Below are 14,265 nucleotides of genomic sequence, written 5' to 3'. Positions count from 1 at the left end.
ATAACTGCTTCAAAATTTGTATTTTGGGTATGGATGTGTGTAATTTACGTTGTACAACAAAACGTAAAAGTATCGTCAAGTTATGTTTACCACAGGCTTTATTTTAATTGAAAAACCCCATAGCAAAATCTAGAATGAACCCATGGCGAATTACTCTTCCGGGTTCTGATGTTATAGTTCCCCCACTCTATTGGCAGTAAATATAAATGTCTACTTTTAGTCTCTGAAGTTAAAGTTAAAGTTTTACCCTCTGTGCTTATTCCAGGAGGAATTGGGCGAGCCAGACATCATTGACACAAACACCTCTCCTGCTGATTTTGTTATGGACAACGAAACCACTACAAGTCCTGCAAGCACTGCAGTTGTGATGAGATGATCTTCCAGTGTTTGACATTCAGAAATACACAGTTCATGCGGTTTAAAAAAGGCTGAATAAAAAATCCTCAATTGTATAGCCACAGCTGTGCGTGTGTTTTTTATGCATAAGTGTATTTTTTTAGTTAGTATTTGTATTTAATAAAGCACTACTGCATTAGAATAATTGGTAAATGAAAAACATTACGTATGATAAACAATAATTTTAAGTACACTGCACTTGAACATTAAGCAAAAACAAATTTAAGCTTTTTAGTTTGACTTAATTATTTATAATTAATGTTAACTTAAAAAATTTGAGTTGCTTAATTACATTTTTTTTTTTAGGTAATCGGTATTCTGAACTTATCGGGTTTTACAGTGTGGTAGTCTTGCAATTCTACACAAGATTCTTTTGTTGTTCTTTTGAACTTTCCAACTGATTATGGTGGCCACAGAGAATCTGCTCAAATTAGGTTGAACTCTTTGTCCTTCTGTCACTCCATGCAGAAGAACATGGTCTATCACAGTAGCTCTGATTTCATCTGAAATGACTTCTTGGTCTTGCTCTTCCTCGTTCTCCTCTTCTCCACCTCGTATACGCACTCTTCCATACCTCTCAGATTGATGGATGGATCCATCTGTGCACTCTGAATTGGCTTATATTTTGTGGATTCACATATTTAGAAACAAGTGTGAACACTTTTGAATTATTGTGTGTAAATGATGACAACCGTGCTGCAGTTGTGCTTAACTTTTGCTTTCTTGTGTTTAGGGTTTTGCCTCAAGTTTATCACAGTGCAAATTGTGTTTTAGTGAGTGAGAATGTGTTTAGAGTTTTGCAAAAAGAGTGCATGAGATCTGCAAACAGTGTCTAAACTGCCTGAACTTGTTTAAGGTTTTGCAGAAAAAGTTATTTATTTGACAAATTGGTTTAGGCTATTGAGAATTTGGTTCAGAGACTGGGGTTTAGTGTCTTAGCAAATGTGAAAAACTGTAACACTTTCTACATTATGAAAACTAGTAAAACCTTAAAAAGCTTCTCTCAAAAGCTAAAACCGTGAAATTCGCAATTTAAATTCCAATAATTCCATATTATGTTTACGTTTTTCTTTTAAAGGCCAATTCATGCAGCAACAGACAAAGACCAATGCCGACAACCAACTGGGTACAGTACAAACAGTAATACAACATTTACAAGAAGCAGAGAGTGCTACACGGGTGTCTTTATATAGCCACTGGTGCTCATTGGATGTGATGGAGGTAAAAATCAAATTGTGTAGACGAATACTTCCAAGGCACTCACGTGGTAAGATAAAAAGCCTTTAATGAACTGGGCTTAAATCATTACAACTAGTTAAAAGTAGATCGACGCGTTTCGGCAAAACAGCCTTCTTCTGGTAACACAACATGTTCAATCCGTGAAAACAATCACCAACAGATGCAGACAGGGGTAACACACTGATCAAACAAAACCTGACGAATATATCTATTGCCTTTTCTCTCCGTCTGTCCATGCAGTGTGAATTAGCCTTAAAACAAAAAGACTTTGTATTGTAGCACAGATTTCGCATAAGCACATTTAATTCAACAACCACAATTGCAAACAACATAGTTGAGATTCATGTTTGTAATTACTGTGTGTCACTGAGATGGTTTGCTCACAGATATAGTCGCAGCAAATGGCGCAAACAGCCAGGAATGCAGACTGGCTCTATGACACTTTGATTTGAGCAGAATATTGCAATAGAGTTTGCTAAATTCTAACCAAACGTGTTTGTCTTTTCAGATAATCTGATAATTGGGACAATTAAGTAAAACACTGGTATGGAAAATGTATCTATTTAGGAGAAAAGCTCTGATTGGGGTGTTTAAACTCTTGACAAACATGACCCAAACATGAAAGCTTGTGGAAGCTTGTTTCCAATGCAAAATAACGGAAATGTCAAATGAAAAAAAAGATTTTTAAAAAATAACCAAAGGCAATGTCGCAGTAATCATGATTAAATATCTAAAAAAAATTGTAAAAACTGTACCAGTTTGCCTCAAGTCATGCACTACTGCAGAAAGCCACCTATGGGATTTCCATTAAATTTAAAGAATTTTAAAAAACAAAGCATCATTAATGTGTCTCAGTACTTTAAAAGCCACTATTCCCAGTGGCCACAGACAGCAATTCATGCCCCATATGAGTGACTGCCCGCATCCAATCAGTTTTGCCTGAAAGAGCAGATTTTTCACACACTGCAGCATCCCATCCATAAAATCATAATATCACCCAGAAAATATACAACAATTCAACTTTTAATTTGCATTAAGTGGATCTGCATGCACATATTTATCATTATAAGTGAATAAGTAATAGAAATGGCCAGATAGGAGAGCTCTCGCCAGAGTTTCAGCACTAATGCAGGATAAATCACTTTAAATTTAGAGCTTTTCCCTTCCCTCTCTCCCTCAAAGTTGCTCCATGAGCAAACACTCCTAATTCTGACTGCAATCCTATTTCTCAGTTCTATTTTGGGACATTTTTGAATATATATTTGCATGCGGTTAGCACGCAGACTGGTGACACCCAATTGGGCTTGTTTGGGAGAGTTTTTCACACGCTGCATCATGATGCTGCAGTGGAAGCAGAGGGCCAGAATGGCAAAGCCCATCTGCGTCCATCTGGGTGCCAGGCACTGGGCTCACGGCCCCTGCCCACCACAGACTGCCATTTATATTATCAGCCGTGGTGTGGCTCAGGATGTGAGGAACCCTGGCAAGGTCACACCAACATGTTGGACCTTATGGAACCCATTCCGCTCAGAGCGGCAGCCATTTTGCTGTAACGTAGAGGCCCATAAGCATGGCAGCAATGGGATCAGCATCCGATCATGTGTTAAAGGGGTCATCGGATGCTCAGACACCAGTCCAGTCGGTGCTAAAACACTACTGTCAATCAACTATCGTGGGAGGGGCCTGTACAGAACTACGTCATTCTGACAGGAATCTCAGAACAGCCTGGTTTGATAAAGGGGATTTTAAAATAGGGATTTAAAAAAAAAAACACTGGATGGATTTTTATAATTATAGGATGGATGTGTACAGACGCTTCCAACATACATTTATGTTCAAACAACTTGAAAAGTGAATTTTGCATCCGATGACCCCTTTAAGTTGTGGTGAGCTCCGAATCAAACAAGGATGAATGGACTTCCTGCCACAGGCCGTAGCGTCATCCGCTATTACACTACTAAGCTGTGGAGAAAAAGGATCCTGGGTCTTTACCAGGATAGCTGCATGGATAGAGACATGACAAGAACGTACATGGAGTATGTGTGTCAAGTAGCCTATACATGCCACAGAACATCTAAAAATAGACAGTGACTCCTGACAATTGGCTCCTGTAACAAAATATCACAGAGAGTAACATACCATATCCATATAGCACCATCATCCAATGATGCTGGCAAACGCATTGTGAGCCTGGGCAAGGTGTTCAGTAGAAAAGTGTGTATGGATTTATAGGACGTGTGTATAGATTTATTTTCAGTTGCAAAATGTAGTGATTGCCTAATGGAGATAGCATTTTAACACACAAACAGTTTTGTTACCAATGCATGATAACAAATGTCAAATGAAGGGGGAACATTTTTTTTTTTTTTTCAAATAAATAACAAGGATTTTAATACACATAGGCCTACATATTATAATAACCCAGATAATACTTTTATTATTACTATTATTTAGATAGTACTAGAATATTTTTAATACTTTGAATTAGCTTTAATATTTTTTTATTTTCCTTTTTAATTTTAGTTTTAGTATGTAAGCAAGTTTTAGTTTTGTTATGTGCTTTTGTCATTCTTATTACTTTTTGTTTTCATTTTTTTTTACATTTCTATTTAGCTTATTATTTTTAGTACTTCAGTTTAAACTTATTTTATTTCAGTAAATTGCCAAGGCAGCTTTTCTAACTTTCAGTGTATTTCATCCTTTTCAGGTTTTTCATCTTATTTTATTTCAAAATATATTTTTATATCTTATTTTATTTCAGTTTTATTTCAATTAACAAAAAATTTTAAAATAATAAAAAAATATATAGTTTTAGTTAACAATAACAGCACTGGAGCTGAATGAAAAATTAAACCCAAGATTATAAAATGGTTACAATATGTTCATTTATATTTCACTCAATATTGAAATGTAATAAATTGAAATAAAATAAAAAGCATTGTATTTTATTAAAATAAAATAATCTAATAAATAATATGATACGAATTATTTTAATAATAAAATAAAAATGAAAAAATAATCCTTTGATTAATTCAATTTGAATGCTAAATTACTTATCAAAAACTGTTGTCGGTGGTGACAGCCTTGTGGGCAGCGCGCCGACATGTAGTGCTGTTGTGCGTTGGGCGTCCCGAGTTCGAGTCCCGGCTCGCGGACATTTCCCGGTTCCATCCCCTCTCTCTCTCCCACTTCGCTTCCTGTCTAACTACTGTCCAATCAAAATAAAGGCATAAAATCCCAAAAATAAATCTTAAAAAAAAAACTATTTTATAATAATTTTGGACTATTGTATTGGGTCATTTTATCCAGTATTTGTGTGTGCCATGTATTTTAAGCTTCACACTGTCATCTTAGCAACATCATAATGTCAAAGTCAAATGAAATCTGTTGCAATCCAAGTGTCTCTTATGCACAGCATTCGAAATCAGTTCCATAACAGGATGAATGTAGGCAGAAAGCAGATCAGGATGGATGTAGGCAGTAGGCAGTTCACTATATCTTGGAACGGCGCTATAGAGTTATACTCTATGAGGGGTGTGGCCCACTCCTCATTCTGGTCACACACAGCTGTGTGAATGGTCACATGAGATGGTTGCCTCTTTGGTGCTGAGCAGAGTGCATGCGAGTGACATTGCCCATGGACACAGACTTGTGGAATGCGTTGGGAGAGAGGCAAAACAAGAGGTCGCCATGGAAACAGGGCCAGATTGGTGAGAGAGAAAAGGAGATAGGGGAGGGCAATATGGAGGAGAGGCTATGCATACAAAGACAGACAGATAGAAGTGAGAGAGAGGGAAAGCGGGAAGCTGAGGGCGTATAAAAGCAAGAAACAGAGAGTGTGAGAGAAAGAAAGGGCAAACAGATCAATCGAGGCTAGGTTGTTGAGAAAGCAGTTCCAATAAAAGCTTCACACCTCAGATTAAAATGGTGTGAGCCAGCTGGCCTCCACAGCCTGAAGGAACAGAGGCCTGAGGAGTTTGTGAGGATGTGTGTGAGTGATCTGTTCTCAGGATAAGCGTATATGTACTATATCAGGGCTGTACAGTGCGACATATATCGCACGTGCTATGAAAAATTGGTATGTGCGATGAATAAATTTACCACTGTAGCACACGTGCAATACAGTTTTGCATGTTCATAACACAGCCACTTAATAGTGTGAAGTGATTTCGTTGTGCTTGTTTGTTTGTTTGTGTGTGTGTGTGTGTGTGTGAGATTGATTATACTTGGTTTAGGGGTGTGCAATATGACGATATTTGATCGTGGACGATTAAAATGTCTCCACGGTCTGCTTTTGAAGAAATATTGTAGTATCGTGCTACAGCGCACATTCTATCAGCTCAAGTTCTGGCGCCGCTGTATCATCTGTAAAATGCGACATACATTCACATCAAATGTTATCTCAGCAGTAGAGTTACTTACGGGACACAGCACTTATGCGCAATCACAAAAGTACATTATTTGCATCTGCTTTAAAGCCTTACGGGTTAAACATTTAATTCACGTGCTGTTCTGACGTGTTTCTGAGCGCGTACACATGAAGCGCGCGCACACTTTCAAACAGCGCCTGATTACTAGACTTAAGTTTAAGACTTAACTTATAAGTTGTCTTTCGCATCTGATTGATTTCGTGCCTAATACTGTCAAAAGCACACAAGGTTTACATATAAACACAGTTAGTTATGTCAGAAACCAAACGATAAACTTTATTTCATGAACTTTATTTTTAATGAAGTGTCAGACCACGTCAGTAAGGTCCTTTGTTCACTTTGTTTTACCACAGATTTGTTTACAAACAGGGCACAATTCGACGCAGGATTTTCAGAAATATTTAAACTAAAAGATGATGCTGTGCCGACTATATTAGATACAATGTCGCACCACACACAGTGTGAGTAACTGTTTTCATTACGTGGTCACTATTGCTTTAGCTGTTATTACAGATCACTTGATATGTACTGAGTATTTATGCATTTTAACTTAAAACACAGCAGCGTCCATCTGTGAAGGATGTAGGCTGTCAAACATACACAACTGTTAGCCAATCATTGCAGTGGGCGTTTACTTCTGAGTCTAGAATCCGCCACGCCTATTCCAACAGAGTGTTCTGATGAGAGGGTCAAAACAATGACAGAAAACAGCCTATTACTTCTAAATTAATGTTTTGTTTTTTGTTTTTTTAATGAAAAAATCTTGATAACATTATAAGTGGATCTCAGAGAACAGTACAAAATAAAAAACAAAGGCAGTTCATGACCCCTTTAAGTCAAAAGTATGCCAAATTGAGGCCCTTTGCCCAAAAAAAAGTCTGATTCCATGTAGGCCCAGCAGTCACATTCAAACACATTATGCCACACTGCTATCTATAACCTCTCTTATTAGGTACATAGATCCGATGCCCTTCAATGCCGGCTTCCTGAGATGTAACTCAACCTGGAAATGAAGACGTGTTCTATTTCTCACAATAGAAAATATCTCAATCAATGGCTGCTAGATATTTCAGATGACTGTTCCCTCCATACTGATAGCTTTGGTTTGATTAAAATGAAACATTGCTTCCTGCTGAAGGTCAATGAGTTCACTGACACTGACATTACAGTGAGAGAGATTTTGAGAAAGGGCACAGTGGGATTATGAGTCTTATTGTCACTGATGGAACACATTAGCAGAGAAAACCTGAAGCTTCCCATCAGCACCCAGCCATTTTACTTATGTATTAGGCGGGGAAATGATATGTGCTGAGGCTGGAATCTATCAACATTTACCACATCTGGTTCTGTTTTTCTTTAGATTAGATTACTGGTTGTATCTTTAATGCACAAGACTTTAGTAGAAGGCATTGTTATTAAAGGAATTTTCCAGGTTCGGTATAAGTTAATATCAATTGAGGCTTGTGGTAAAATGTTTATTACAAGAAAAAAATTTTTTTACACTGATGCTCTTACAGTGGAAGAGAATGGGGCTATTCTGTAAACATTAAAATGCTTAATGTTTCAACAGTATAGCCAAAGGTATAAACAATATGTATATAATTGTAGTGTGCAAAAAAAAAAAACTGAATTATTAACCTTTATGTAAAGCTATATCCAGTTTTACAACTTCATTGCCATTTGTCATCCCAACACCATAAACCTGAAAAGAACCATAAAAAAAAGAACAGCTCACATAATACAACAAATTTTAACAGAATAATTGTTATATGATATTATTTATTAATTATGTATGAATTATTATTAAATTCCTGACCCAGTTATAAAATAGTACTCAAATGGTATTAATAGCATTACCTCACCTTATCCTTTCATTTTTTTAAGAAAATGAAAGGAGGAGCTTATCTTGTACTGAACCTGGAACATTTCTATAAATAGTGTGACTCTTTAGAAAAATGTATTCTTATTGAGTACAATTCATTACAGATCATAATTGCAACCACAGGAACTGTGAAGCTAAAACTACATGTCACCGTCATTGACCCTTGTTATCTGATTCTCCTGAATCATCTTACACAGAAACAGTATATATTTGTCTTGCATATACTGTATAAAGTAAAGAGAAATTACAGCTGATCTCAAGTGTTACAATTACCATCCATGAGGTTATAATCACAGTGGGAATGTCACTCCTTAATAAGTATTTCAGCTTATCGGGGTTTGTGCTGTACTCACTTTACGCTCCTTGTCTCCGTACTCCAGCCCCAGTGTGTCCATGGCACGCACGATAGCAGCCAGAGACTGGATGGTGTTGCTGAAGACCACTGGCTTGTACTGCTTCACATCATCACCAGAGAAACCGTCCTCGTGGATAATCCTACACACACACCAGAGGATATTTTAGAGAGCATGTAGTTCATGTGTGTCTGGAGCACTTCCCCCTGGCTGGAGGAACCAAACTCCGGTAAACAGACAGGAACCATGTCCCATTTCACTGAAATGTTCAGTTCTTCTCAAGATCACAACCACACATTTCTAGACTGACAGTCTCCAGGCCCAACTATGGTGATAACACAAAAGCATAGGAAGGATGGAGAAGATGATTGGAGTGAAGGGAGACAGCAAACACAGTGATGTTGAAACATACAGATACAGACAGTGATGCAATATGTCTGTTATCTGTGTCTCACGGCTTCAAGGACTGCTCAGCCCCCGTGCTGCTCCCCGATAAATTTAATTAAAGCTTGCTTTATTTATTAAGGCTTTATTTGCTTGCTTTATTTATTATTTATTTATTAATATATGCATAGTTGCCAAAGCCAGTGAGTGAGATTTAGATGTAACATGATCTATATCAGTGGCACTCAACACCCTGTCAAATACAATGATACCTTATGACCTTCCTTTAATGTAAGATTAAAGTCTATTCAGACTAGACTAGTTTTCATTTATTTTAATCTCGTTCAAATCAAACATATTATCATGTTCGTCACACATCCTTTGTGAAATAAAATAAATAAAAATAATAATAATATTGAGCGAATTGCCTACTGCTTCTCAGCAAACTCCTCTGAGAAATCTAATCCTGAAATCTAATTACTGTTTTTTCACAATGCTATTTATTTTGCTCTGCTTCACTGAATACCATAACTAAAGAACAATAACTAAGTTAACGAAATTTCTGGGTAAAATTACAGTTGGTCATTCAAATATTGCTGGCATCACATATGACATAAATTTTATTTACAAATTATATTTTATTTATTAGAATTATATTTACACAAACACACACACACACGCTCATTTGTACAGCTATCTTTGAGGGACCTGCCATAGACTTCAATTGTTTTTTTACTGACCTAATGATATTTTCTATCCACACACATAAATTTACTACTACAATAGGTTTCGCAACCTTCTGCAACACTCACTTTTAAGAAAAGAAACACTCCCATTTTAGTAATTACAGACACACTTATTAAATCCAATACATTTGACAGTAATTGATTTGACCTGATGTGTCAGTAAGTAAAAAAAAGTGTTTTACCATTTTTTAAGGCTGCCAGTACATTATGTAAACTATACGAAAAAGAAATCAAGGACCTTTAAAGTCTGGATGACACATGCATTCTCGTGATAAATACTTCAGATTCGAATTGTCAGTAAGATGATATCGCTGAGACTTACAGTAAAATTAAAACCTCACAAAATTTTCTAAAACTTTTTAATTAGATTACATTCACAACTACGCATGTCAAAAGCCACATGCTGAGTGGCTTCTAAATGTCAAATGATAAATAGAAGTGAAGAATGATTAATAATTCCACTAGTTGTATTTATGCAAAAAGTAAAAGTTAAATCAAATTGCTAAATTTGTTGTAGACAGAATAACCAAATAGCTATTGTCTCTCAGGGATGTAGGTATTTTATCTTCATTTTGTGCTATTGAGAAATCAGTGGAAGATGCATTTTTGTGATGAGGAGCGTGTCTTAATCATCGCATTCAGTGAATTACAGTAGTAAGTGCAGCTGTATCATCCAGCATTGTGTTGGACTGCAGAGTGTTCTTTCTAGATAGCCAGCTATGTCTTTGTCCTCCTGATTCATAAGTTATATTGTACATTGTTGTGGTTTTTACTGTTTCTTATTCTGTGTTTTATCCCTCACTCATGCTTGCATTCAATATTCAAACATTATTACCCATTATCTACAATAAAATGGTGTTATTTCTGCTATAGACGGCATGGCCGACTTTGATCCGGGGAAAGTAGAGCATTCAGAGCAGCAAGGGACGAGTTTCTCACAGAGAATATGACCCTGCTGGAGCCAAACCACAAAGGGGGGCCCCAGTGGCACTTGGTCCTTCTGTGGCCAAAACCCCTAATTCGATTGATTTAGCTGAAATTAGGTTTGGACATCTGTCTGTTCTACAATACTGAAAGATGGCAAGGCATTTTTAGATCATGAGGCTTTGACCTCCTTTGTGAGTAATATACACACAAACACACACATTTATATGCATTTCCTTAATGCATAGTAGCATTGTCTGGCCTGAAAGCTAAAGCCAGTGAATTATCACATCAGCGCTCGGCTGGTCTTGGTTAACGGTGTTAGTGTGGCATGAGAAAAGCCTGGCATTATGCAGACCCAGACATCACAGTGGTTTATTAGACTGGTGCCAGGGAGAGGTGTGATGAAGCATGTGTTTGGGGATAATATTTTTACCACTTGGTGCACACACACGTGTACACACAAACTCAGGTGGCCTGAAGGCTACTACATGCCTATCATTAGCTCACTATTGCACTTAGTTCAACCAAAACCACTCTTAACCACCCTAACAGTGTAAAAAACAAAACAAAAAACACATATATATTAAAGGGGTGGTTGATTGCGATTTCACTTTTTTAACGTTAGTTAGTGTGTAGTGTGTAATTGTTTTGAGCATAAACAATATCTGCAAAGTTACGAAGCTGAAAGTTCAATGCAAACGGGGATATCATCTTTTAAAATTCTGGCAGTTTAATGCCTACAAAAACGGCTCATAGGGACTACAACAAGTTACTTCCTGGGTTCGTGACATCACAAACCCAGATAAACCCTGCCCTCGGGAAAAGGCAGCAAAGGGGGCAAGGCCATGCTGCGCTGCTGTAGAGAAGAGGAAGAGAAAACTAGAGGTGCACGTAAAAATCTATTAATATATGAATCGCAATTCTGTCTAAAAGCCGTGCTTGCACAGGTTCTGCACGATCCTCTTCAATAATATCCTCTGCTTCTCAATCGGGCTCAAACTGACAAGTGACAACCGGAGCAGATGGCGCTGAGGAGAGGGGCGGGATGTTTAGACGCGCACTAGAGGCGGTTTAGCCTATCACAACACACTGGGCTAGCTAACCAATCAGAGCCCATCGCCTATTTCTAAGGGCGGGGCTTCATAAAAGCAGGAAATTGATCAGCACGTTTCTCAGAGAAGGGACAGAGCAGTGTGGAATAAATGTAAATTATGTGAATAAATAATGCGATTTTTAAAAAACGACGCATTAGCACATGTTAGACTGCACCCCATAAACACAATCAAGCCTTGAAAGAAAGCACTGAACCACCCCTTTAAAATGTGTAAATAAATAATTATCGGAGAATGCTTTACAAGAAAAAGTTTTTGTACTTCAAAATTTCACGTTTAATTCAGTGTTACTTGGATTTTTTGTAATTGTTTCACCAATTTTCTTTCAGTGTGATGTGAGCTTAAAGTTTTAAAGCAATTAACAATTCATTTAAACTAAAATAACATAGTTATTACCATAAACTTTTTTTTTTAGTTTACACAATCTTGAATGCTTAATTTGGTGCCTCTAAATACAAAGTGTTTAACATTTAGTTCTAGTTTCTTTGTTATGTTATACAAATAAAATGTAAGAAAGATTTCGTTTTATTTCAAGTTTTATTTATGTCATTCTAGTGGTAAAATACAAAAATAATCATGAGATTGAATAATTAATTCCTTCAAATGCTCTATAAAAATTTCTAGAAGGTACTGAAATATTATTCTATTAAAACCAATTTTAATCACAATAACACAAAGCCTGCAATAAAAATTAAATTCTAAAAATTACTCTTATGTAAACCATCTCATCTGGGATGATTTATATATCAATATATCAGAAATAAATCAGCAGTTAAGAGTTTTCTCCCTATCATTTTCTCTATCATTATCATATTTGTTTTATAATTTACTGATAAAGAGAGCACAGCTATGGGGTTGTTTGAACACAAACACCTGTGCTGCTTTTCTTCTGATCGGTCTTCAGGAATCAGATTAAACTGAATTAAACATTCACTTTGGCAGCACTCGAAATGTTTCCTTATGTGTAAAATGTATTTATATAGTTCTTATGCTTATGAGCAATTCAAACATCTTATCCAACAACAGCTGGTGCTAGCAAACCAATGAAAACAGTTTGATGATGGGATTACATGGCCATTCCCAGAATCTCTCTCTCTCTCTCTGTGTGTTTTTCTGTCACTCTCACTCTTTCACATTTCCCAGATGACCACTCAATAATTCAGCTGATAAAAATAACAACTGTTTAGGGTCTTTTGAAAGTCGCAATATAAATTAGGACATCGGTTTTTGATTCCCGCAGGAGGATGGAAACATTGATCTGTTTCAAATGTGAGACACTGAAAGTAGACTCTAACTCAGAGGGCTCCTATTCCAGTCGACCTGGCAAAGACCAAGGGCTTGACACACACACACACACTGCACACAGTCTTAGTCACAGATGTGCAGATCAGGATACAGTCCTGAGGCCAAATAGGTTCCCACAACTGTGGGCTAGAATTAAGTATCCTATGTAAATGTTTTATTAGTTGCACTGACTAGCCATTTAGTTCTACCACTAGTCGATTTTTTCGGCCCTTCAACTATTTATGGATTAAATGACTTCAGCCAGGAATCCTTCATATGGACTTCACATACAAAATTGTTGCAAACCTCCCTGAAACTTAGAGTCACAAGTGAATGGGGCAAGACTGTTTTAGCACTGACATGACAATGCAGCCAGCATGAATCTGGCAATGGAGATATGTGCGCTTTCGTCCCATCTTTGCGATTCTCTGTAAACACAGTGCTGGACTTGCCAGAAGCAATAAAGGTTGCTGATGGTGCACAGCATATGGAGAGTTATTTACATAAGGTGAATACGGACACGTCAACTAGCTGACTATTTTTCTGGATAGCTATAGTCAACGAGTGAAAATCAGATGTTGTGCAAACCCTAGTATGTTTACATGTCTGTGTTCAGTTCTAAACCTGAATTTATGGTCAGAAACAGACAGTGGGCTCTAATGTAAACGGAACAATGAATACTTCCTGATCAGAATATATGCACGTATAGATAGTTAAATATATCTCTAAATCACTTCCTCGTGGGTGTGTTTATTATATATACAAAACATAAAAAAATGTATACTTATAAAATAGAGGTCATCAAACTATACAAAGCCAGGCCCCAATAGAAAAAGCTAGATTTTGGTAACGATAAATGTAACAAACACTATTACATTCTATAATGCTTAAATGATCATAAATGTATTTTATTTAGTGAGCATGCATCAGTGTTAATTTCGTCAACGAAGACGACGACGAAAAATATTAGTTAACGAACATTTTTTCTGTGACTAAGACGAGACGTTGACGAGCTGAAACTAATATCTGATGATAAAACTATCGTTAACTTCGTTAAGACGAGACGGGACTATAATGTTATTTGAGGACTACCGGACATTCAAAATACATCCTATAGGCTACTGTATTGTCCTTCAAAATGTGTGTCCCTGTCATTGGATTGTAATCGGATAAGGGGCGTTTGCATATCTAGTCTCAATATGGCGAGTAGGGTTGGATGGATAGTGGATAGATAGTAGGGTTGGGCCGATAGACGATGCCATCGTCCATCGCCAATGGCTGACAGACATCACGATGTTAAAGGGAATAAATAGTCTACAAGATGGGAGGATAAAAAAAATATTTCAATACTTTTTCTTGCAATTATATCGTTGGGTAAGTATAGGCGACTGTATATAAACTGCAGACATCAGGGAGCCGCTATTGAAACCGCTTTTCGATTGCGCACGCTCATTTTACTTTCACTTTTGAGATTCGCGATCACAAGGACTCTATACTATGGAGCGGCAGTAC

The 14,265-nt window shown here is 37.0% G+C and overlaps 1 protein-coding gene across 2 annotated transcripts in view; it reads right to left on the bottom strand.

The window, feature by feature from the left end:
* The window catches only part of LOC107660763 (guanine nucleotide-binding protein G(o) subunit alpha), a 121,597-nt gene that overhangs the window by 71,513 nt on the left and 35,819 nt on the right, over positions 1–14,265 (bottom strand). For both annotated transcript variants that reach the window (XM_016450180.1, XM_016450179.1), the window contains exon 3: positions 8,301–8,442. In XM_016450180.1, coding sequence (XP_016305666.1) covers positions 8,301–8,442 — 142 coding nt within the window. The remainder of the gene's footprint in view (positions 1–8,300; positions 8,443–14,265) is intronic.

The sequence above is a fragment of the Sinocyclocheilus anshuiensis genome, unplaced genomic scaffold, assembly GCF_001515605.1.
Source record: "Sinocyclocheilus anshuiensis isolate Anshui unplaced genomic scaffold, SAMN03320099.WGS_v1.1 scaffold2481, whole genome shotgun sequence".
NCBI lineage: Eukaryota > Metazoa > Chordata > Actinopteri > Cypriniformes > Cyprinidae > Sinocyclocheilus > Sinocyclocheilus anshuiensis.
This window is presented reverse-complemented; position numbering and strand designations above follow the sequence as displayed.